At 50.3% G+C, this 26,304-nt stretch overlaps 1 protein-coding gene across 14 annotated transcripts in view; it reads left to right on the forward strand.

Annotated features, from left to right (window-relative positions):
- Positions 1-26,304, forward strand: part of FOXP1 (forkhead box P1) — a 525,702-nt gene that overhangs the window by 315,856 nt on the left and 183,542 nt on the right. For all 14 annotated transcript variants that reach the window (XR_006741059.1, XM_045578936.1, XM_045578935.1 and 11 more), the window contains one exon: positions 3,322-3,503. Coding sequence is in view for 13 of the 14 variants with exons in the window: in XM_045578936.1 (XP_045434892.1) it covers positions 3,333-3,503 (171 nt within the window). In the remaining variant the exon portion in view is untranslated. The remainder of the gene's footprint in view (positions 1-3,321; positions 3,504-26,304) is intronic.

Raw genomic sequence — 26,304 nt, forward strand, 5'->3', positions numbered from 1 at the left:
CAAGCCAAGTTCTTTAAGGGCATTTATTCTGCTTCATATAAATAATTGATCAGCCAAGTTAATTTGCTTCTGCCTGACTCGGTCACCCTTAATTAACTGCCCTGGAATCAAGACTGAGCTTTCTGTGAGCGGCACCTTCGCAGGAGGAGAGCAAGGGCTCTGTCCTCCCTAAACTTTCAGCCTCAGCTCTGTAACAAGGAAGTAGTCATCATAGTAGAGCAGTGCTTTAATTCACTGTAAATACATTGGTCTGGACATTATGACTGTTCCAGAATGCTTCCAGAGCGGCCCTGTCGGCAAGGACAGTAACGAGCAGGCCGGTGCCGAGCCGTGGCCCATCTTGTGGACTCAGAAGCTGGGTGACCTGTCCCTGCAGAAGCTCCCTGACGCCAGGGACCCCAGCCTCAGCCCTCCTCCGTGATTCCAGCCGCTCCTCCGGGTGCGATCGCACCGGCCGCTGTCGCGGTGGCCCGGTGACGCCACGGGCCGCCTCCCGGAGGGCCGGGCTGGAGAAAGGGCTGCACCAGAATCGCAGCCAGGCCGAGGATGGCGGGCCCCCAGAGGCCCCCAGCTGCCTGGGCACGCGGCGTGCTGGGCTCTGCCTCTGCCGAGGGACCCTGCTGCCGGACGCCGGGGAGCTGGGAGCCTCCGGAGAAGAGGACGGGCGCTGCTGGGGAGGAAGGCCGGCCCTCGCCCCTCTGCACGCCATGCTCTTCGCCGGCTCCCCCCGCGGGCTCGCCCAGCACGCTTGCACGTTGGAAGGTCTGTCCTTTATTGAGCGGCCAAGTTCACTCTGAAGTGGGGGAGACGAGGGCTGCGTCCCCGTGCCTTGGCCAGGTGCCCCCCTGTACGACGGGGTCACATCACCCGCCTTTGCGCTCTCATCGGCTTGCCGGGAGCCTGCAAAGTTCCCCGGAGAGCTGGCCGGAGCAGGCGCCTGGCCTGTCCTCCGCCCGGCCCCCCTGGAAGCAGCGCCCCCCGTGTGCTGGCACCGCCGCCGCCTCCCGCGAGCTCACGTGCTTCCCAACAGGCTGCCCTCCTGATGGCGTGGAGAGGATGGGAAACTAAACCCCCAACCTGCACACTCCTGCGAGCACTTGGCGAAGTAAGGACATCCTCAGACCAAAACAACCCTCACGCAGTGCTGGTCCCAAGCCTGCGCTCTCACCAGCCCCAACCACAGGCCGCTGCTTGGCCTCGGGCCTGCGGCTCGCACCCGCGGCCTGGCAGCCTGCTCTGCTGCTGCGCCGAGCAGAGCCTTCTCCTCAGCCTGGGCGGGGCCCCCGCATCCCCCTGCACCACTCCCTGCGCTCCCCCTGCACCACCCCGCTGTCCGAACAAGGGCAGCGAGGCCCTCTGCACCCCGGCGTTTCACCTGAGGGCGGGGCCCGTCCCTAACAGGAACAGGCTTTCCAGAATGTAAGCCTGTGTGTATACATGTGTTTTCTTCAGGCATGCTCATTGCATGCCCACCTGTTCGGCGAGCTCCGTGCCAACTGCTCTGCTTTCCCTCCTGTGCAGACGGGCAGGTCAGAGGATCGGAATGGAAACACGGGGAAGGGGCTCCCTACATTTCACAAGTTGACCCCCTTTTTTGGTAACGAGCAAGGCAGTTGCGTGGCCTGGTTCTTATGTCTCCGAGAAAGTTGTGTTGTGTTTTGATAGATTTCTTTACTGTGTGGCAGTGAGGTTTTGGATGCCACGTTTAAAGGCCTATTATGATTCCTGGAAAGCCGGCTGAGGGGAGAGAGGCAGCTGTTGCGGAGTTTGTCTCCCACCTGTTAACAAACGCCCTGCCCAGTGCCTTCAGGGCACTCACTCTGCACAGTGCTTCTGGGCCCCGTCTCTGCTCAGGGGGCCATATTGTGCACTCATTCACGGGAAGGGTATGAAGAAAGACGCAAACTTTTCTGCTTTTAGTTCTCCCACTTGGTTTTGGTGCGGCTTTGAGCAAAGGCAGCCTCCTCTATTGTGTCGGCATGTTTTACGTTCCTGCTGGTGCGAGTTCTGGGAGGGAACCTGCGCTGTGGCTGCCCATGTGTCTGCCCAGGTCACCTGCCCTCCCTGCGGCTGGCATCTCACACCCCCTTTGGTCACCCAGGCATTCCTCAGCTTTCATGCTTGAATTGTCAACTTACTTTTGTGACTCTTGTTTTTCCTTCCTGAAGTTCTACTCCATGAACTTGGCTGTGGCCCTGCCATCTCATTGTGTATCCCCACTGCACCTCAGCTTTGAGAGCACGCGTGGCTGAGACCTGACAGGAGACGGGCCCTACCCCACGCCCGCCGTGAGCCGTGCCCGTGAGAAAGCTCCGGAGCCGCGTTCCCCGCCCACGGGCTCCCCGTCAGGACAGACGGGAGTCTCGGGCGGCGGGGGCTGGCGCGGGCGGTGGTCAGGTGGTCAGTAGGTGGTGGCAGGGACATTTGCAAACATGTGTCTGTTGTCATAGCTGGACACCTTCACCGAGAGCTGTGCTGGCTCCGGGCCAGTGGTTTTGTACCTCGAGAGTAACGTGGAATGTGGGATGTATTTGTACAGGTAATACTACCTGGCTCCCCCCCCCCCCCTCCCTCTCTCTCTCATTAGACGGTAAGTACTTTCACATTCAGAACCGCCCTCCGTCTGCCTAGGCTAGGTTTTCTCCAAAAGAAACATGAGACCCAAGGCTTCCGGACCTCACCCAGGCCAGAGCAGGAAGCCGCAGGAGAAGCACGTGCTGGGCCTGGGAATTCTCGGGGCAGTTTCACTAGAAGACAGAGATCAGAGTCTGAATGTGTTCAGCGTTTGAAGAGTGGGGACACTTTTCTCTCGGAAAGAGGTGGCCAGCGGTGAAGAGTTTTAGTGTCCGAGTGGCTCCCAGGAGGACGCAGCTTAAACTGCATCTTGGCTTTGACTGTCCGTCTCCTCCCGAGCGGCCGCGGCTGCTGTGGAGCCCAGGGGAGGGCGCTGAGAGGGGCGCAGGCACAGGGCACACACCGCAGCCGCATGCACGCCGCCTCTGCTGTTAGGATGACGTGCGCTTTCTGCGCAGAATACCCGGGTTTGAGCACAGAAACTCAACCGGGGATTCTAGGTTCACCTAAAGGGAAAAAGGTAATATATTTGAAACAATACTACTAGAACTTGAACTTGGACTGACAGTTCCATCCTCAAACACCAGAAGACTGAGCGCTCTTGAGGGGTAAACGCAGTGAACGAACATGACAACTGTTTACAGATTTCTGGCAACATTTGCAGCGGGACCCTGCTGCTTGTGCACAACAACTGTTTTAACAGCTGCTTTCCCCTTTCTCCCTCCGCCCCTGGAAGCCCTCCGTCAGGTTTCTGAGTCATGATGCAAGAATCCGGGCCGGAGACAAAAAGCAATGGTTCGGCCGTCCAGAACGGGTCCAGCAGCGGCAGCCACTTGCTAGAGTGCGGGAGCCTTCGGGAGGCGCGGGCCAACGGGGAGGCGGCCGTGGACGTGGCGCCGGCCGACCTGGCCCACGCGCAGCAGCAGCAGGTACTGTGGGGCGTCGGCGTGGAGGGTGGTGGGTGCCCACCACGTGGCCGCTGTGGAGGCCTCGTTTTCACTTGACTGCCTTGCTGTGCGCAGTATCTTTTAAGCCACCACGTGCCAGGGCCCCGGTGCCGGGCTTAAGAGATGAATACCCAAGCCCGTGGGAGCTGGGAGTCTGGGCAGCCCCCTTGGGGCTGGGGTGGAGGGGCGCCTGAGGGGACCCTGGCTGTCCCTCCGAGGCCCAGGTGTGGCAGCAAACGAGTAAAACGCGCCTTTGGAAACGGCTGCACAGTGCCTCAAAGGAAAAGAAATGGCTAGCCGACTTAGGAAGCCTTATGAAAAAGAAACCCAAATAAGGAACGAGAAGTAGGAGGAAAATAAGGGCTTTTACGAGAGAAAAATTAAGTGCATAAAAGTAGAAACAAGTAGAAATACAGGCAGAATCGGGTAAGTTAACAGGCGAAACAGTGACACACAGGCACGGTGTGAGAGCGGCGGGCTGCCGCGGGCTGCTGGCGCACACGTGCTGCGGGAGCGGCCCCGCCTGCCAGTGCGGTGCGGCCCCCCGTGGTGGCTCCCAGCAGGTCACACAGGCTGTACTCTTGTGACCTGTGGTGGGCACTTGTGAGTGACAGGTGACATATTCCCAGAGGCGGCCGGGATGGGCTGTGGGTGCGGTGCTGATGAGAAGGCAGACAGGCTGCGTTGCCCCACCGCACCTGGTCCCAGCCTCCTCGGAGTCAGGATTGTTACTCGTTGTTGCTAAGGATAATGGATGGCCCTTGTTCCGTATGAGTCCTTGATTTGGTGGTGCAATACAAAGTTATGGTGCCACTTGGCGAAAAGGTGATAAAGAGAGTGATGCGTTTTGGGCCTTGCTGACAGAAACAGAAATTGTGGGGGCGGGTGAGAAGCAAGCCTCCCAGACATTTCCCTGGGACCCTGCCAGAGAAGCGTGTGGATGCCGCCATATTTTATTTTCTTGCTAAGGATTTTTGACAATATGAGGCATCATTCAGTTGCTGGTCTCTTGGAATCGGTGGGACCCACCAGGCACACGGAACCTTCAACGAGAAGGAAAGGGAAGCTCAGAGACCAGGCCACATGCAGAATTCGCTGCGGAGGCTGCGCGTGTGGGTCCACGTGGCCTGACGCCGAGCTCTGGGTAGTGGGGGCAGGACCCACGTGCTGCCTTGCTTAGGCGGTGCTCCCAGGTGGTCATGGATCTATGGAGAACGAAGGGCTGGTGTTTGGGTGCCATTCTCTGAGCCCTCCCATGCAGAGGCCGGGCTCAGTGCTTCTCCTGGAGGAGTGGGGGTGGGGCTGTTGACCAGTGTGTGGTATGAAGCCCAAGTAATCAGTGTTTAACCTATATTAATTAAATAAATGGGAAATTAACTTCTGGAATTTATTTGAAGCACTCAGAATCATTCACTATCTCAAAGTAGTAAGTCAGCCAAAAACTTTACACACACACACACACACACACACACACACTCCCCTCATAACAGAAATGACAAATTAACTTCACAGAAAAAAGTTATAAAAGTGCATTGTAACAACATCTTCCTTAAAACATGTCAATAGCAGAGTTGTTAGTTATCACATCACTCCTTTTTATTTTGTTTGTAACCACTTTGGAAAAGATACCCAATAAAGGCCAATACCTTTTGATTCTACTTCAAAATTATTTTTTTAATATTTTTATAACTTTTGTTTCTGTTTGCCACAGCTATGTTTTTGGGCGAAAGCAGCAGTTGGGTCTCATTGCGACTCTCACCTTGCGTATTGTGGCGGGCAGGCCGGTCTTCTGAAACAAAGCACTGACAGCTGCTTCACTCCCCGGAGTGCAGGAGGAGGCTTAACGGGTTGTTGGGGGAAAAGAAAATCCGTAGATGAAATAAGAAAAACTGCAGCATTCATAAAGTCCAGTGGGCTAGAGTTATCAGCTTCCTTCTCGACTGAAACGCAATAATTAAACATTTTGGAGAAATTGGGTGTCGGCATGGTGGGCTGGGTTGTTTGCATCCTCTTTACTCTGCAGGTTTTTACTTGAAGTGAGAACTGCGGCAGTGAGAAAGCACAGCCATGCTGAATTCATTACGCGGCAGTCACACAAAACCGCGGATAAGATTTCAATAACTGCAGGCCACAGTTGAGTAAACAGTTGCACTGAAATTTAATTCCTGTTGACTTTTCCCCCGTTCCTCGCCAGGGGCACATTCTGATTCTGTAGTACAAAGACAACAGGGGTTACAGCTTTGATTAATGTAGGACAGTGGGAGAGAATTAGAGCTGGAAAATATGTAAGAAATCCACAGGACAAAAAGATGGGGCTGAAACCCTGGGTACAGAAACGAGTTAATTATGATGTCTGTGACTGAGAGGGGCCGGTTTCCCATGCACCACTAGGACCATTCATGATCTAGGGTGCATCTCCTGGTGCCAGGATTTGAAATAAAGACAGTCAAGCCCTTTCGTGTTTGATCAAATGATCACAGGCAGCTGCAGGTCCAGAGCAGAGCGCTGGGGACGTCACTGGGCCGGTGGCTTCTCTGCTGGGTTTGATCTAATCGGTGACTAAATTGAGTCCAAATACAATTGTTTGTGTGTTTTTCCGTTCACACAGCTGACAACCTAGATAATGGGGGAAATCTGGCTTTCCCGTCTTCTCTTAAGAAAGTCAGGTCTGCTCCCCGGAGCTGATGCTTTCACAAGGGCAGCCGTTGTTGGGAGAAGAATGGCTGCTTGAGCCAGGGAGCCTCAGCCCTCCGGTTGGCCTCGGTTCTGCCCAGCAGCCTCGCCCCTTGGTGTCCTGCAGCTGGGATTCTGGTGTGGGAGCTGCCAGCCCCCAGCCCAGGAGAGGCGCCCCTCAGCTGGAGCCCCCAGCACACCCACCCCGCCTCCCTCCCTCCGCTAAATGTATTGTCTCCGACATGTTTCAACCCCGCTTCTGTGTGCGCTATAAAACTATTACAATAGTTCTCTCATAATATAATTTGATAGTGTTCCTGAACGTTTTCTTTTAGCCACTGAGTAACTCTTTACCCAGTACCATCACTGCTTTTTACTTCCTGTTACGCTGCCCCATTTCTGGTCTGTGGAAGTTCTGTGCTGGATATGCACTCCATTATGAAACAGCAACAAATACTATTACCGATTGCTAAAGTTTTCTTTTTGAAGAAAGGATTTTAAAATGTCCAAAGCAATTTCATAAACTGTGTGGATTAATGCATTTTAAAAGTCTCGAGTTTACGAAGCAGAGGTTTATTTCCATGTTGCTCAGAGGAGAGCTTTTCAGATAAGCATATCACATAGGACATCATTTGGAGAAGTTTTCCGTGGACAGCATATGCGGTCAGATCAGTCAATAGGATGCATCCTGGAAAATGTTGATTCAGTAAAAATGAATAGCTGGCACATAAAACAGGGATTTCTTAACAAGGTCCTATTTAATGACGGGCTTTTCAGATTTTTTGTGGGTTCCAGCTGGCAGTTTTATTGTCTGCAATTCGGTATGGGGAGGGCTTCGGTCACTGGTTTGAGGTGTGGCTGTCATTTTACATTTAGAGATATAAAAAGGGAAGTTCTATGTGGAATTTAAACATGTATTGTTTAGAGAGTGTGGATAACCTGTATGTTTACTTCATATATTGATAGTTTCTTTGATATTTGGCTTAAGGTGTTGGAATTTTTAACCCAAAAGATAGTACATGATTTATGTTAATGTAAAAGAGACAGAAAGTTGGATGACTACAAAGGAGGTAAGAAAGATAGAAAGGATAGGAAGCTTTTAAAAAATCATTCAAGAGGAGGAGGAGGATTCAGTGGGAAAGAGTATTCAGTGGATCAGGGGATTCAGTGGGAAGGAGGGGGAATCAGCGGGAAGGAGGGGGATTCAGTGGGAAGGAAGGGGATTCAGCGGGAAGGAGGGGGATCCAGCGGGAAGGAGGGGGATCCAGCGGGAAGGAGGGGGATCCAGCGGGAAGGAGGGGGATCCAGCGGGAAGGAGGGGGGTTCAGTGGGAAGGAGGAGGGTTCAGTGGGAAGGAGGGGGAATCAGTGGGAGGGGGATTTAGGGGGAAGGGGCTCCAGGGGGAAGGGGGGTCTAGTGGGGAGGGGGATCCAGGCAGAAGGGGGGATCTGGTGGGAGGGAGGGGGGATCACTGGGGAGGGTGATTCAGTGGGAAGGGGGATTCAGTGAGTTGAACTTTGCCCATGAATTGTGGAGGAGGTAAAGGCTTATTATACAGGCTGAGAGAAGTTCAGAGAAATGGGAAATGTGTGACAGGTCTCAGGAAAAGAGCCTTTTTGCGTATGTACAAAGGGGATGTATGGAACACCCTGTCAGAGCAGCCAGGGGAATCGTGAGTGTATATCCGAGGGTTCTCTGGATGTGAGAAACATAATTATAATGACCAAAGTGTCCGTGTTTCAGAATAAATCAATACCCAAACATTAAAATCTAGAGGCCGGTGAATGCAATTTTTGCACGGGGGGTGTGTGTCCCTCAGCCCAGCCTGCACCCTCTCCAATCTGGGACCTTTTGAGGGATTTCCAACTGCCCATTTAGGCCTGATCTATTGGGATGAGGCCTGAACAGGCAGTCAGACATCCCTCTCACAATCCATGATTGCTGGCTCCCAATTGCTCGCCTGCCTGCCTTCCTGATTGTCCCTAACTGCTTCTGCCTGCCAGCCTGGTCACCCCCTAACCACTCCCCTACCAGCCTGATTGATGCATAATTGCTCCCCTGTCCACCTGATTGCCCCTAACTGCCCTCCCCTACAGCCCTGGTCACCCCTAACTGCCCTACCCTACATGCCTGGGTCCCCCCCAACTGCCTTTTCCTGCAGGCCAAGTCTCCCCCAACTTCCCTCCCTTGCAGGCCTGGTCCCTCACAACTGCTCTCCTCTGATGGCCATCTTGTGGGTAGTCATCTTTGACCACATGGGGACAGTAATCTTGTGTGTTGGAGTGACAGTCAATTTGTATATAACTCTTATTAGATAGGATAGAGGTCTGGTGCCCGGGTAGGGGCCAGCTGATTTTCCCTGAAGGGTGTCCCGGATCAGGATGGGGTTCCCTTGGGGTATGGGGTGGCCTGGACAAGGGGCCTGTGGTGATTTACAGGCCAGCCACACCCCATGGCGAGGCCCTGGTATCTGAGATTTATTTATCTTCTATAATTGAAACTTTGTAGCCTTGAGTGGAGGCCAGGACCTGCCAGAGTGGGCAGGAAGCTCAGCTTCCTCCATTGCCGGGGAAACCCAAGCCTCCTGCTCACTCTGTGGCTGCAGCCATCTTTGTTGGATTAATTTGCATACTCGCTGCTTATTGGCTGGTGAGTATGGCTTGTGGGTGTAGTGGAGTTACAGTCAATTTGCATGTTTCTCTTTTATTAGTGTGGATTCTTCTCTTCATTTAAAAAATGGCAGAATAGAATTCTCATAATTGTTGGCACTAAAACTACGAGTGGATACTGAGCAGAAGAGAAAGTTGTTATGCCTTCAATGTAACAGCCTCTGTAGAAGACATTGTGTGGTGGGCAGGCACCCGTGTGAAGGGAGCCATCCTTATTTCTCACTTTCACCCATACACCACGGAGCTGCCCCAACATTTTACTGGCCATGCTTTCCCAGTTCCGCACCCGTACAGAGGCCCCGCGATGAGGTGGGTCTACAGGGGAAGATGGCAGCAGTGGCCAGCTCTGCCTTATCGTTCTTTTTTCCTTTAGGAGTACTCTCAGGTGGCCTTTTTCATTCAGTGCCAGGCACAGTTTCTGGAAGGAGGGTCTTTTAATGCCATTGGAAGGGAAACATGGCCAGCATAACTGTGTCCAAAATGGAAAACTGCTGGAAGGGAGCACAGAAGACAGTGACGTTTATAGAGTGCCCTCCGGGGCAGGCACCGTGCATGGGGCGAGCACCACCCCACGCAGGTCATTGTAAGGGGAGCTCTCTGCTTAGTACATTCTTTTTGGAGACAGTTCAAATATCACAGAAAATATTGATGGTCAAAACTAGCTTGTAGGAATCGATGCCACAAAATGTTATAGAAAACAGCACAAATTGAAGTAAAACTGTGACAGGAATTCAGGTAATTCGGGCAAATAATGAAAAAGCAACCACACAATGAATTTCCACTCAAGAAAGAGCATCCCCTTTATGGCTCTTCCTCACTGCGCCCTGAATGTTAGACTTCCTTCTCTCCTCTGTGAGCTTAAACTGGCCTTCTAGCCAAACATTGTTTCCAAGGTTTATGGAACATGTGATGTGAGCCTTGTATGAATTCTTTCAAGTTTTGTGCCGTTAATCTCTCCATGGGGAACTAAGATGGCATGGGAAACAAGGAAAAAAGAGAGCAGGACAGTAGAAACACTAGGAGGGAAGTGCGCATCATTACCTGACAAGGTAATTTCAACTCTGACCTCTGAGCTAATAATGATAATAATATACTTGCTCTCTCTTGTCTAGTCAGAAATCTCTACGGAACTCAGGAGGTTTGACTTTAATGGTAATTTGTTGACAGGTTAGCTTTGATGATTGCAAGGAGTTTGCTTTGCAAAACTTGCCTGCTTCTGTCTGCCCTCTGAAGGCAAGGGACGCACTCGCTGCTTTGCGAGTGCGTGCTTTTATTGCCCGCTGGTGCTGAGCAGGCGGAATTGGTCTGTTTGTATAATGCAAACCCATAGCTCCCTGATGAGGTCCAATGCACTTTTAGGTGGTGCACAGAGTACTTGATAAAAAAGGGTTACAAGGTGACTGCTTTTATGACAAAGTAGAATAGCATTATAAATGCAAGTGGCAGATGGAGCCACAGAGGGAAGTTTATGTAGAGAATTGAACCCCATATTAGAAAGGTTCTTTTCATCACTTGGTCTTTGAACTCAAATCTATTGTAATTGTGAAGTGTAACTTGTAACATTCCAGAGACCCTTAGCTCAATACTGTTTGATTTGGTTCAGAGAAATACAGCCACATTTTTTCTTATCCTCTCTCACAAGGAAACACTGGCCAGGGAGTTTCACACTGTGGCCAGTCTCTGCTTTATCCTATGTGAGCTGCCTGGAAAGCATGGTAGCTTGGTTTCCTAGCTTTGGCTTTCTTAAAATTCACCCCTCCCTTCGTTTGCATGTCCTTTCCCTTAGCTACTATTTGTTGTGCTTACCTATGTGTAAGGTGGAGGGTGGGGGGTGGCAAACTGGTGTGTAGCGTGTTGGTGTTGGGATAGCACGGGGAGTGGCAGTGGCGTGGAGGGGTGGGCAGTTAGGAGGTCAGTGGCTCAGTGTGTGGGAGGCTTGAGTATAAGCCAAGGAGTTTCAGAGCAGAAAGGCCAGAGAGGAGGTAGTGTTCTCAAGGTGAATTAGAAGGCGGGGCCTGGCCTGGCTGGAAGGAGGGAGATCCAGAGAGGAATGGCAGTGACAAGATAGTGCAGCTGGTCCAGAGTCTAGCTGAGGGTACCCTGTTGTTGACCATCTTGCTCCCAGCATTTCTCAACTGCGGTTGAGTCCATCCCATGGCATTCCTGGGCGCAGCACGGCTCCTGGCCCCGGGCACTTACTGGGCAGATGAGTTGTGAGTGCCTGGAATAGAAAGAGAAAGGAAGCCTGGATCAAAGGGAGTGGTGGGATTAGATGGGGAAGCATCAGGGAGGGGGAGCAGTGAAGGCTGATTCAGGGTCCCCATCTGAAGACCCCACATGGGGCACCAAGAACGGGGAGCATTCCAGGGAGAAGAACCCAGGCTCCCCCCTTACCTGTCACTGTGGTGTCTGTGGTGACATGAGAAAGAAAGCACAGATAGAATTTGTAAATAAGGATGGACTTATTTCCAGAGTTCCTTTAAAAAAAAAAGGGTGTTGTTTTTTTTTTAAAGGGGGGGGAGACTCTTATATTCAGTAAAGCTTACTATTTGTACATGTTTATTCAGATTAATTATGGAGTATTTTCCCTTTAGCGTTTGCCAGTTACTAATGAGTATATCTTCCGGAGTCACATGGGCGGTGCTGATAAGCTGCTTGTGATCCTGCTGATTGCGGAGTGAACTTGTCTTTTGTGGAGACTAAAACTAAGATGCTAGATCTGTGATAAGTCTCTGTTCCACATTGACTCTGCTGCTTAGAATGCGTTTGCTTTTAAAGGAAAAGGGTTGCGTTTAGGTTTCTTTCGTTGGAAAGTTCAGTGTGCACTGACTAAACGGGTGGAGCGTCGGAAGGCTCCCCTGCCATGTGCAGGGCAGCTGCCCTCAGGTCTGGCCTGGGTGTGAGCTGCGCCCCGCCGAGGCCACTGGGGGAAGGACTCTGTGCTCCTCCGCCTTCTGCCGAGGCGCCGCCCAGCTCTCCACCGCCTTGAGTTCCTGTTACACTCACAAAGGCTGCTCCTTTACACTGGACCCACAACAACCTTAAGCCTAACACAGATTCACCTTTAGCAAAATTCCTGAAAGTAGACCATTTATTACACAATTCCTCATCCATATCACAGTCTCTTGTTGGAAGAGTCAGCTGACCAGAAATCTGTTTTATCTCCTTGCCTTTTCTCCCCCTCTCACCCCCATGCACACTGAAGGGGAGCTGACATGGCGTCTTCTCAGTCATTCAAACCCAATAACTTTTCATCTGAAGGTTAAGTGGTGAGATATAAACTAAAAGATGATAATATCAATTCCATGTTCACTGAAGGGCACAATAGACCTCTTTCTAGTAGAGGGAAAATTGTGCATAAAATGTCTTTTGCTTTTCAACAGCAGAGCCATGCTTCTCAGAGCCAAAGAAAGAAAGAGTTTTGGAAATTTAATAAAATAATACATAACATCCTAAAGTAAGGCAAAAGTGGCCTTTTATTATTACAGTTATTAAGTGTTCATGTTGCAAGGTTGCATGGTAAGAAATAGTTCCATTGTTATTGCCGCCTGTATTGACTCCTGTCATCCTCCCGCGAACCAGCAGCCTCTGCAAGGTTAAAGCGGGGCGGCACTCGCCCATCTGGGCGGTGTGGTGCTAATGTGTACGATAGAGAATACCGAGAGAACACTGCGCACCTTCTTTTCCCTCCAACTTGTGATAGTTCCATTGCAACTCCATAGGAACTCAACAAATTCAACCTCCAGAAGGGTGAAGTGGAAATGGCTTCACCACGTGCATTTTCTTAGGATCTTCCAATTATCTCCTTAGTTTTGCGCTTGTCTTAGAAATGCAGTCTGTGCTGTGTATTGTATGTGTATGCATGTGCATTTATCTAGAGACTTCCGGTGTCATTAACATCTTTTAGGAGGGGAAGCGTCACGCATAAGCTGAGTATGTGCTGTGCACAATACAGTGGGCCAGAGGCTGTTCTGTGGCAGAGCCACAGTGATAGCAGGCAGGAGTGCATTCTGGAAGGAATTTTACACTTGTCTCGGCCATTTCTTCAGTATCTTCACGGGAAGTTCTAGGTATGAAGCATGTGTGAAGCTGTAGATATGCCAGGGATGGGTGAACTAAGCCAGGAAAAGGCCGAAGATGACACCTTTTTTTAAAAAAAAATCTTCACCCAAGAATATGTTTCTTCTGATTTTTAGAGAGAGAGGAAGGAGGAGGGAGGAAGGAAGAGAAAGAGAGAAACATCGTTATGAAAGAGCAACATCTACCAGTTGCCTCCAGTATATGCCCCAAATGGGGATCAATCCCACAACCTTTGGTGTCCGGGACGAGGCTCCAGTCGCCTGAGCCACTGGCAGGACTGCCACCTGTTTCCTGAGGAAGGTTATGGAGAGGCCACGCCACGGTTATTACTGCCCCGCTGCTTTCTCGCTACAGCAGCGTGCTGAGTTGTTGCAACAGAAAATAGATGGCTCACAAAGCCTAAAATACTTATTATCTGGATCTTTACCAAAAAAAGTTTGTTAACCCCTGGATTAGTGAACGGCAGATGTGGTAAGATTAGCCTTTCAGAACCTTCTACTCTTATTTATAGTGACAAAACTGAGGGATCATCACTTACCTCTTCTAAATTATCTGTCAAAAATGACCACAATTTAAGATACTGTTTTGATTTTCCAGAGTGATACATACCATGCGTGTAGGCTTCTTTGGAAGCATTTAATTAGATGGATCTTACAGAGTGAAGGCTCTCCTGCCATGGGCAGTCCCGAGGCCCGGAGGCACCTTCTCGTAAGTGGAGGTGGACAGAGTGAGGCACGCCAACACCAGCTGGTTGTGGCTGCGGTTCTCTGACAGAAAACAGTAACATAAGCAGTTGGTGTATCTGTCTATGGTCATGGCCCTTGTTTGGCTGGAAGATAAAAAGCAATATCTTGAATATCGTCTCCCTGCATTTATAAAATTCATAATCTAATCAGAGTGGAACAAGACATTAACATATGCATTAAATATCAATAAAAATTCCAAGCAAATAAAGATAAGCTGTAGAAGAGATGCAAATGGCTAATCAACAAATGAGTGATTTAAGCAATAAAAGTGACCCAGAGAAGATGGGTTTCTTTGAGTCTATGTTGGTGGGATTTTTAAAGACCATGGAAAATTTTAGGAAACGTAATCCAGCAGGTATGCACCTGCTGCTTTAGTTTAACCTTTCCGTGAGGAGATGCTGGACAGAGGAATATGCTGAGCTCTATGGCTTATGACTCAGGTACTAATGCCAAGAGACATGTCTGCATTTTGCCATTGAATTTGGGGTGAGAAGGGTGGGTTTCCATTGTGGAACAGCGGGAGTGTGTGCGGGGCAGAGGTCTTTCTGTGTGGACACCAGTGTCTGAGCGTGTGTCTCAGGAATGGCCAGGCCTGTGAGCCGCACATATGGATGCGGCTGACAAGGTGCTTGTGGTGCTGTCCGTGCTGCACATACTCTACATTACCTTCTGCTAATGCCAGTGCTTTGCGGCCAGGACAACTGGAACCCTAATCCCAATTCTAACACAGTTGTCACATTCTGCAGACGTTTGCTCAGTCAGCTATTTATGGACTGACATCTTTTCCAGGAAATGCATGGGCCTTGTATTGGTTTCTGTTCTCAGTTTGTTGTCAGATGTATGAAAATCTCTTTAGTCTTCCAAGTAAGTGGGCTTCTCTGACTAATCCTTACCTTTCATTCCATCATTCTTACATTTCACAGGTTATGGTCCCTCCTTTCCAATCCGGTGAGACCCAGCATTGTTTTGCTCTGAAAAGTGTGTGTCTGTAATTTTCTGTTCTAGTTTCCTGTGCATCGTGCCCGGCCCCTTCCCCAGTTAAAACGCTGTACGTGCCATGCTCCGTGTAACTGGATTCACCAGCTGGCCCGTCGTTTTGACAAGTCTTCATAGCTTTTTCTGTGTCTCATAAATGTTAAGTATATTAGTAGCCTATCTTTAATATGGAAAAGATTTTCCTCTTTTGGCTCTAATTGCTTACCAGTGTGTCCCGGGGATTAGTCTGTGGCTATTTTAAATGTAGCACTAAAGGCCAGCTCTGAAGAAGCCTGTGGGAAGTAAGGTCATAGAAAGCCTCTCAGGTATTTTATGTACATTCAACCGTGATCACTGTGTTTACAAACTCTTGAACTCTTTTAATTAAACCCCATGAACTAGTAACTAGTGAGAAGCTCTTGCACTAAATCAGAGTTAAGAAATGCCCCCCCCCCCCCCGCCCCCCAGTAGCACTGGCACTGCCCCCTGTGGCTGGAGAGTGCAGGTTTGTGCGGCCATCTGGGCCGGGGACTTGGCCTCGGGGATGAAGAGACTCAGCACAGCCCTGCCCTTCGGTTCAGGGTACACTTTTGCTGAGAGCTTGTGCAGCATTCAGCAGGGTCTCCGAATTTTAAGTGTATTGGAATCATCCGGAGGGTGACTTACACACAGCTTCCTGGGCCTGCCCTCATTTATTCTGGAGTGCCTGGGGTGGGCCCAATCATTGCATTTCTGATACTTTTAATCCATTCTCTGCTGCTGTTGGCAGGTCACACTTTGATGGCCCCCTCAAAAAGGTAGAGCATCTAAAGACAAAGACTATGGAGCCAGCCTGGTTGACCTGAATAATGGCTCTGCCCTCACTAGAGGGGTAATTGTGCAAATCAGTTAATTGATCTGTCTCAGTTTTTACATCCATCAAATTGGAATAAAGTTAGCATTTCATATTCTGAGTAGAATGTAAAATGTTTGCAAAATTGCACAACACATAGTAAATGGTCTATACATATTAGCTGTTGTTCTTATCTTTATAATAATAATTATTAAGAATTTAACCTATAGAAATAAGGTGAGACATACAGAAAGATTTAAACCTGAAGATGTTCATTACAGTAGTATTTATAAGATGAAAAATAAAAAATATTCTAAATCTCTGACATTAGAGGAAATTTTTTGGTTTGTTAATGGGATTGTGGTTTATTTTGTACACTTTGCATTTTTCTGCACATTCTAAACTTTCTACACTAACCTTTATCATTAAAGGTTAACCTCTACATTAACCTCTATCATTAAAACAAAAACTATTATTAATGTAATTCACTGTAAATTACATTAATAATAGTTTTTGTTTTAATTTTTTTGAGATGTATAGAGCTGGTAGACAGTAGCAGCTTCTAGGTGTTCCCACCATCAAATTTGCCAGACACTAATCATCATTATCTGATAGCATCGATTTGTGACAAGATCAATCCCTCTTGTCAAAGAAGAGAGGGTAGGTGGGGAAACGCACTACTTCTCCAACCGTGGCTGTGCCCGCTCCCGGTCGCTCCCTCATCTGTGTGCACTTCCCCATGCGTGCCTGGTGCGGCCGTCACGGTGCGGACACATTGTGGAAACCCTCCCAGCAAGGCTGACCTGCAGGAAGGATGTGGGGCCAGTGATGCCAGTCTCTGAGCTTCACTCTTCTCACCTGTCAGCGGGCTCCCAGGGAGAACTTCAGAGAGTCTGAGGAACATTAAATAGGACGCAGAAAGGCCTTAGCTGGTGGAGGGGGTTCAGGGCACTGTCACTGGTCTGGGTCCTCATGTCTGAGGAGAGGGGAGGGGTGTGGCTGGAGTCTGAGAGACCCAAGGGAGGCCGCGGGGACCAGTTGTGTCTCAGTGCTGCTCCACCCCTACTTCAGAGCCTGGCAGCTGAGAGCTGGTGGCATTCAGGGGGAGCCCTCAGGGCTCCCCCTGCCTGGAAGGGGGAATTCTGGTCTGTGCCCCGAGATGATTCATTGAGATAAGCACTCAGTCCCTCTCAACAAGCCAGCCCTTCTGGGGAAAGGGAAGGCTGCAGAGCCCGTTCTTGTAGCAATTACTGCCCAATTTACCATTTTAGGACAGAAAACGCATCTTAATAAATACAGAATTTCTCCTACTGACCTACTAGCAACATTACCGAGGGCCCCGCACACAAATGTTTTAGATTTAAAGGCAGAGTTAAGGACCCAGTTTGCCTTCAGAATCTGAATTGAATCAGGATTTTATTTCAGATAAAATCTTTGGGGCTCATAACTTAAAAAACACAACTTTTACTGGCATTACGCAATTTGCCACGGGTCATTTAGCAAAATGTTTGTATATGTAAGCCCAGGTTCTTCTTTTAAGAAAAAGAAGGGGTGGAGGATGGAGATTGGATTTTGCTAAAATCCAGGTGGCATTTCAGTTTATATTTAATTTTAATTGGAAATCAAATACAGGCTAGGGAGAAAAAAATCTACTGTGTTTTCTTTACTAAGAGTATCCGTTGAGGGTGGGGGTGGGGACATGGCTGAGCCGGATTCTAAGAAGCAGCTTTTTTTTGGCATGTCTATTTTTCTTCTGGCAAACTTCTTGTGCCTGCGTTTTCTTTTTTAACATCTCAGTTTTTACACATGGCAGGGCTTGTATGTCTCCATGCTCCTGCAGCCCTCCCTTTGTGTTCACATGGGCTTGGCACCCAGATCCAGGTCAGCAAAGGATGGCCTGAGACAGCTAACCGAGGCCCAGGCCACGGCCTGGCAGCCCTCCTCCATCCAGGCCGAGGCAACTTTTGATTCCTGTGAGCTGAGACGTTTCTGAAGAATTAGGAAAAAACATTGCTTTTTTTAAGCTAGAATTTTAGGGGCCCTCCCGTTTGAGAATTTTAGGGGCCCTCCCTGGCGCTGGGTGCATGTGTGGCACTCCAGTCAGTGGTGGCACAAGGACGACAGCTGCCCCCGGGGCCAGCTTCGGGTCAGCCCTCGTGTGGGCTCTGGTCCCGCCGGGCGGCATCCACACCCCCTGGTGAGCCCGCGTTCGCCTCCCCTCCCTGCGCGGAGCGTGGGTGTGTGCTCCGCTCCCGTTCCCTCTGCGGGCCACAGAGTTCCTTAAATTCCTAGTGAGCCAGCCTCACATTTTACGGATGAAGAAATGAAGCTCAGACAAAATTAAGGCGTTGTCCTCTGATGACTTGCGTGGACGCCCTGATGTGTCAGAAGCGGCCTCTGTGCAGTGGGCCTGTGGGGATGGACCCTGTGGCTCCGCGAGGGGTGGGCACACCTGTGCCCGCGCAGGGCCGGAGGCTGGGGTGCCCACTGCCATCTGGAGGCGGAGCAGAAAGCTGTGCTTTCACGTTGGCTTTACACAGCAAGCTTGTTCTGCTCGGTAGGCTTTTCTCTCCCACTGATGCTCTTTGTGAACACAGACAATTCATACACGGGCTTGGCTGTGTTCCAATAAAACTTTATTTGCAGAAACAGCAGAGTTGGGTTGACTCTTGGGCAGTGTCACTGCCCCATGCGAGCCGGTGCAGCAGGTCGGACAGTTTCTCTGCCAGTCACAACGTGCCTCCAGACAGATGACTCATTTTTTTCACTTTCTTCTTTAAAAAATGCCAAACCCCTTCCCAGCTCCATCCTTCCCACCAGGTCTGGTTCCCCGGGCCCAGCCTGAAAGCCTGGGCCCCTGTGGCCGCCTGGGAGCGCAGGGAAGAGCAGGCCCACAGCCTCCTGGCCAGGAGCCGGTCCTCGGCCACAGCACCTGCTTAGGGGACTCACCGTGCCCGCAGGTCCCTCCTGGACAGGCCTCGTCTCTGTGGCCTGGCCTGTGTCCCCCCTCTCACGGCCTTCATTGGATTTCCGCCTGGAGTGGTGCATCCGGACTGGCTCAGGTTTTGTCCTTCTGTGTGGAATGCCTAGTTTTGCTAATAGGATAGCAGTTACTATGTTGCAGCGAAAGATAATTCTGTCTCTTTTATGTTTGCAATGTTTTTATGCAGGGCAAGGGACACCCCCTCCCGGCCCCCAAGGGAAAACAAACCACACAGAGCCTTTTCCGGAGAAACGTTGTAAATGCAGTCAGGCTGGTTCGTGGTGGAGGCGGAGAGAGGATGGGGATTGGGACTGATTGTTCTGTCAAACCATGTCCATTTTGTGGAAATCCTTCAGAATACTGGCTCACGTGCATGGGCAATAGATGGTAACCGCCATCCTTTGTAGGGAAGGGAAGGTGGGGGCTGGACCCACAGGGGAAGGAGCGAGCGCTCAGGGCTGGGAGGGCAGGGGCACTGGCTGTGTCCGTGAACACCAGTGTGAACACCGGTGTGAACCGGCCGGCTGCGGTGGGTCTGCTCTGCCTCCTTTCTAAGATCCCTTTGCTTCTAACAGTGCATGCTGCTGCTTTTCTCAGTGCTTCTGATTAATTTCGAGATCAGGCTCTTTTTTTAAGTATTTGGTGCTTCGTTGATTTTTGGAAAGTAGTACCTAACATATCACCAAGAGGCACTCCAGACTTTAAAACGTGAAGTTCCAAACAAGAATGTCCTTTAAAATACCAACAGTGAATCACAAAGGAAGAAGGGGGTGAGAGGAAATTCTCATTTTGAAGATAGGACCAGTCGCTCTAGCTGGAATCTATGTATATAAAATTTATATATATAAAAGTAGAACCAGTCAAGAAATTCGTGTGCAGAATTCCTGGATTTGTCCCCGCGCTTCCCTTGGCAACATGAAGCAGTTGTTTCGTCTCAGTTTCTTCATCTGTAACGTAAAGGTAACAGTAACTGTTCCACTCTCTTAGATGGGGCTCCGGGAAAGCAATGAGCTTCTGTAGGTCGCATGCCTCCTAAGCAACAGGTCGTGGGTAGGCGATGGGTCACAGGCAGGGGATGGGTGACAGGGAGGGGATGGGTGCAGGGAGGGGATGGGTGCAGGGAGGGGATGGGTCACAGGGAGGGGATGGGTGGCGGGTGGGGGGATGGGTCGTGGCAGGGGATGGGTTGGATCATAGGCGATGGGTCCCAGGTAGGCGTGAGGGGCTGTCATAATGGAGACTGGTCCTCACTTGCATTCCATCCTTTCAGACCTCCTGCCTCCCAAACCCAGTGCCTCTGCCTGGGCTGCTCCGCTCTGTGCTGGGGCCCTGGTCCCTTGAGATGCCCCTGTAGTAATTATGCACACAGTGGGGTGAGGAAGAGGCATACGTATATTTCCTGAGGCTTTAGTTTTAATTTTTTAGTGTATCAGAAACTTTGTTTTAGAACAAAAGACACTGCAAATGAATTTTCTTTTGTTAAATGGAACACCGGCCTGGAAAGTTCTGGACACAAGGCTGGGCTGTCCATGGCTGAGCAAGGAGGCTGCCTGAGACCTGGCAGGAAGGTTAGGGCATTGAGTTACTTCTCAGAGGAGTGTTTGCTGTTGGCCTTAGTATAATCATGTTAATGAGATTATTAGGTGGTGGAAAGTTTCAATAAATAATTGATAAGGATTAGAAAGTGCCTTTTCGGCAAATAAACTTCAGAGTAATTAATATTCATGCGCTCTGTTTGTCAACAGAAAAAAAAATGTAAATGAAGCCCAGACCAGACAGGGCTCTGAAGGGCGTCCACAGAGGAGGTGAGGGCGGAGCCTGTGCCTGCAGCTCCTCAGGCTCCGGTCTCCCTGGGAGAGCCCTGAAGTTCCCTTTCCTGTAGATGTTGGCAGTAAGGTGTGAGGGCAGAGGAAGTGAGAGGCGGGGCGTGCTATGCAAAAGCAGGGTGGCACCCCTGCTTGTTTATAACCCACAGGCACTCCGGGTGATGGGTGATGCCAGGAGCTCAGTACTCCCATTCCAAGCAGAGGAAGGCCTGGTGAGGGGGCCAGCAGGAGGAGAGCGCCTGTTTATGGCTCGCATTCCTTAGCTCTCCTCAGTTACTTTCCAGCTCGGCAGTGATGTAATGTCTGAAGGGGGCTTAGGAGCTGTGTGACAGTAACGTGACAGAAGCGTCTGAAGGGGCCCGGGACTAAGTCTCTTCCATTCATCTCGCTATCTCTGCGGATTGAGTCAGGGGTAAAGCACATTTAACCCCTCAAATAACCTGAACCCTCAAATTTTTACTTGTATGAAATGTGCTTTTATTCCAGCAAAGACATCTTTGGAATTTCCTTGCAAAAATTATTTAAATTTTAAAAATGTGTGTGTGAATGTGTGTGTCCTCAGAGGCAGAGGATGGTTAGATGGATGATGGATGGACAGACGGATGGAAGGACGGACGGGTAGATGGATGAACAGATGAAAAGCAGTTATAGCAGTATTTAATGATTACATTTAGGTAAAAAAAAAGCATGTCCCACCTTCGTTGTTGGGAACAAAAGTGGTAAAATACAAACATTAAGAAGAATGAACAGAAAGAACAAAAGAGAAGGGAGAATGACTGCGGTGGCTGCTTTTCTTCTCCATCCTCCTGCGGGCACTGGCGGAGGGCGGAGCGTGCCCCGCAGCAGGCTTCTCAGTCAGGGTCGTCCCGGAGGCTGCTTATCAGCTCATGTGAAACCAAGATTAACACAAATTGTGTCGTTACATCAGGGCCCGGAATTCCTTACATTTGCCAGTAGTTTTCAGCTGAAAACACACCATAAGGAATCACCCGGCGGCTGAGGAGATCTGAGTGCCGCTCACCGCTTCTTCCCGTGGCGTGCCAGTCCTGGTCCCGGGGGTGTTTTAATTAGCGTGCACTTGTCTACGTAGCCACGTTGGCAAATGTGATTCATTCATACAGTAGTCCCCATGAAAGAGGCCAGCACAGCCTGCAGGAAATCACATTAAAAGTTTCTGCAAGCTGTTGTCGACATGACCATATCTCATTAATGTTAAAAATGGAGATTATTTGCCTGAGAGCTTGATTTGACTAGCAGTAATCAAATATCAGGCCCAGCCGGGGGGGGGGGGGGGGGGGGGGGTGGCGCATTGTTGTGGTATATGCTGCAGCGTGTTCGCAGTTCACTTTAAATAGCAGTATAAGATCCTTGTTTTGACAAAAGGAATAGGAAAGAGAAACATAGACATATGGCTTCCACAGCATTATTAGGGTAGTTTTATTTTAAATTAAGACTCATTACATACGAAGCTCACTGAGCACAAATGTGATCGTGTCCCCTCGCATAAGGAGGCAGCTCCTGCTCTGAGGGCTCCCCAGGGGCCCACGTTTAAGCTTGGGAGTGGGGCCCATCTCATGGTGGACTGTCCTCTTCTCCACTGGCCAGGTGGCATGTTCTGGGAATATGAGGCCCATTGTCTTAACAAGATAGGATGAAGGCTGCTGCTGTGCATAGGGAAACCCCAAGGAAAGCCCTGTCTGTTTCCTGCGGGCCCAGTGTCTGAAGAGGAACCTGGACGGATCTCTGGCCGTGACTGAGGAGTACACTGTGAAAACTGGAAACCTAAAGCTACAGGCCTCTGCTAGGCACGGCTCTTTTTCTACCTTGCTTTATATTTCCCATGCATACGTGTGATCTGTAACATGAAGGGGCACTTTGGGGGGAAAGGAAAGAAAGAAGGTGCAGATACTAGGAAACAAAAGACCAGAGAGAAAGCCTTAGGCCTCTGTGTCTGTGGGCCGAGAGCATGGTCTGCGTTTCACTGAGGGAACTGAGGCCAGTGGAGGAGCTGGGTTTTGCATCAGGCTCTCCCTGGAGGAAGCAGGGAAACACCGTGTCCCCGCATGAAATGCGAATGTGCAATTTACCAGAAAGAAATATTTATGGCCCTTTTATGCTTGGTTAGGTTTGGATGACATCTGTTAGAAGTCGGGGACTGGACAGAGAGAGAGACACTCGGGGGCAGGTGTCAGGGAGGTGTTCAGACGTGGCCAGGGCAGAGGCGGCCATTCCTGCTGGCACACGGGCACTGAGTCTGCCGGAGAGCGGCTGCCAGCCCCGGGATGGGAAGGCCGGAGGCCCGGGGACCTCGGCCCTGCCGTCCGGGAGCCAGCGCCTTCCTGCGGCCACAGGGCGGCCCCCTACGGAGGGGCGGCCTCCTTCCGGGGAGATGCCTCCCCCGCGGGCGGCTGGGCAGCACGGAGGTGGGCTCTCGGAGGGGAGGGCATGACATCACACCTGCCTCTGACACCGCTTCCTGTGAAGGAGAAGAGCCTGGGCCCCCGGTTCTGTGGAAGCACTGCAGCCCTCACACGGTGCAGATGTGTGCCCGAAAAAGAAACGAAAGTTTTCCAGCACTGGCAACCCTTTTACCGATTGTTCAGCGCTCCAGTGTCAGAGCCAGTGCTGTTTGTCTGGAGAAACGGCCCTGCGGAGGGTGGAGGACGAGCAGTCATTTCATTCTGGGTCCTTTCCCAGCTTCTCTTCCTGTAAATCTCTGTCTGGAATGCTGATGGGAAGTGTTATTTTGTTTTTGTTTGCGCGGCTCTGCTGTTTTGATTTTGTCTGAGTGGTATGGAAAACAGTACGTCACTTAGAGTGGGTGTTTTGTCTACCGGCCATTTGGCCATGCCACATATATTTTTCATACTTATTACATGATGACAAGGGAACTGAAAAGGCACAATTTTCCAGTTGGGTTTTCTTTCCAGTTTAATAATAGTGAAAAGGGAAAACAGAGTGAGCAGACCCGGCCGTGCGGCGGACTCGCAGCAATAACCACTCGGTGGGTTTCTCCTCTCCCGAGCTGCTGAGGGAAGGGCACAGAAAGGGCTTCCGTCCGTTTCTGTAACGAACTGCTCTGGGTAGCGCCCACATTCCTCATAGAGTTGTGCAATGCTGGCTGTAATTTAAGTAGGAAAATTCATTAAAGAATAATAAACAATTTTAACATCATTCCTACGATTAGTTTGGGAGAGTCTTGCCCTGGTTTAGGCTGCATGTAATGTAACCTCTACCAATAAATGTGTTTTAATTAAAATGAATCAAAATGAAATTTGGATGAAAACCCAGAATACAAATCTCCAGGAATGACTGAAGGCTGTGTGCTGGCTGCTCGGCTCGCTGGGTCTGAAACGCTCTCCACGTCCTGCACGCTGTGCGAGTGGGACTCAGCTCCGCAAGTCAGTAGTTGGGGGACAAAAGCAGGAAATGGAAATGATGATTAATTTTCCAATTTCTCTCTGCAGCTATCTAGTCATTGTACCCATGGACCGCCAACGGCTCCCATTAAATATTTAAAATGCAAGAGGAAGGTAGAATCCAAAAGATTTGGGATTAAATAATGTAAAATAACGGTAGGGCAATACTGAGGTACAGCTATTGGCCAAATAAGAGGTTCTCTCATACTTTTCTGGAGCTCCACTTGCAATACTAACACCGTCTTACATGTAGCGTCATAGATGTGACATTAATACAGTCCTAGTGCCGATTAAATTATGAACACATGGAAAACATGCTTTTGTCTCTCAGACATTAGCTTATACTGTTTAATGATAAGAAGAGCAGGAGTGCAGAAGAGCTCTGGGAAATCCCTATGAACGCGCTTTTGCTATAATATGACCATCCTCCTTACAGGGTGTGCCGGTAACGCTCCAGGGAGAGCTGCTGTGCTCCCTGGGGAATGCCTGTGGGGGTCAGTGGCAGCATGGCTCCCTCCCCTCCCCGACCGCCTGGAGCGGGAGGAAGGGGCCGGCCGCCCGCAGTGAGGCCCGGCGCCCCGCCTGCTCCGCCTGCTCCGCCGGGCTGTCTTTATCACTCTGCTCAGTCCCACGTAATAACATCTTCATCTGAGATTGCTGCGCGGGGCCTGCATTTGTTGATCACATTTGGCCGGATAACACTGCGATGTCGGATCCTGAAGTGCGGAGATGTGCCTGGAATATGTGAGTGCAGAGCTGCCCTCCTGATTGATTGATTCTGCCGGTCACAGAACAAGATAACCGGATCAGTAAATACTCGGAGCACTTCACCGTCGTCCGCAATCACAGCGAGGCCATCGTGGGCCGCAGGACACCGCGCTCCATGGGAATGCACACGTCTCAGAGCAGCCGCCCGGAGCGCGCGCGCACAGACACACAGACACACACACACACACACACTCACACACACCACACACACACACACACAGGAACACACACACACACACACATATGCACAGGGACGTCTTTGTGTGTGGTTTCCTAGAAGAGAACAGTATAAAGAAAAGTATTTTCTGTATGTTTAAAAAGCTTCCTGGTTAGAAAAGTAGAGTTTATTTTGCCCCTGTCATCTTGGAGGTGTTCAACATTTATCATAAAATGTTGTTATTCGGACTCTGTTTACAGAGGAGATTTAGAATGCAGATTAGGGAGCAGCTGGGGAAAGGGCCACAGTGGTCCCAAGAACAAAAGGAGCTTGCACCCAAAGTTTGCTCCTATTAAAATAAACTTTTTGTTTAAACAGATGGGCCAAATACATGTAAACAAGTTGTTTAAACTTTTACTGAATTCCCAGGGAGCGCCTTTCAAAATTAGCGTGGGTTGCCAGATTTGGTGTTTAATTACACAGGGTTCAAAAGCAGTTTAAGGAGCCGAAACCGGTTTGGCTCAGTGGATAGAGCGTCAGCCTGCGGACTGAAAGGACCCAGGTTCGATTCCAGTCAAGGGCAGGTACATTGGTTGCGGGCACAACCCTGGTAGGAGGTGTGCAGGAGGCAGCTGGTTTCTAGCTCTCTATCCCTCTCCCTTCCTCTCTGTTAAAAAATCAATAAAATATATTTTAAAAAACGAAGTTTAAGGAACGGAACCGGAGTCTTTGGGAGCCGAGGTGATGGCAGCTCACCAGGTGGCACCGTGGTTCATGGCACCGGGCCCTGCCCTGCAGGCCCAGGCATCGCCCTCCGGTCGCCTCTCCTGTCCTCTGAAGCCCCGCCCGCGGGGCGGGCTGCCCTCTCCAGCTCAGGGCCCAGGCGGCCTGGGCTCCGCCTGGGGGAGGAAGAGGAGAGCCATCGGGCCCTGTGAGCACTTTCCAGAAGCAGCTGTGAGCCCTGTGTCCCCAGCCTGTGGTGGTGGTACGACTCCAAGGCTCTCTTTTGTGGAAATTAATGTTCCTTACAGTCCAGCAGTCAGGCCTGTCTGTCTTACCCCAGCTTTCCGGCTCCCAGTGGGGAGAGGGGGTGCTTCCGGTGCCATCGCTGCACGCAGCCCGCGGACAGGGTGCTGCCGGCTGTGCCGCCGTTGGGAGCAGGGCCAGCTGTGGCGGAGGAGCCTCCTGCCCAGCTCTCCGGGGGCGCTCCCGGCCCAGGCCCGGGGCCTCCGGCGTGGGCAGGGGGAGGGCGAGCCCACTGCAGCCAAGAGTGTGTTTCTTCTGCTCAGCACGCACCCTCTGCCTGCCCACAGCTCGCCCACCGGGCCACGTGACCAGTTAAAGGCCAAATGGCGGTGGGGTTAGAACCCGTCATTGAACCCAAACTGTGTCTCTGCAGAGATTGCTGTGTGGAAGGAGTGTATCAGTTACAGCAAACATTTCAGTAAATTCATATGTAGGAAAAAACAGCTCTCACACTTTGGAAACAATATTACTACTTTTGAAATGTCTGATTAGTCCTCTGTGACTGACTTCTTTTTATTTGAAATAATTGTAAAGCCTTTTGGCAGAATTGGCCTTCGTTCTTATTTCTTTTTAATATAAAGAAAACTTAATTGAGTTTAATGTTCTTTAAACAAAAAAAATTTGTGAGG

Source organism: Pipistrellus kuhlii, unplaced genomic scaffold (assembly GCF_014108245.1).
Source record: "Pipistrellus kuhlii isolate mPipKuh1 unplaced genomic scaffold, mPipKuh1.p scaffold_m20_p_11, whole genome shotgun sequence".
In the NCBI taxonomy this organism is placed as follows: Eukaryota; Metazoa; Chordata; class Mammalia; order Chiroptera; family Vespertilionidae; genus Pipistrellus; species Pipistrellus kuhlii.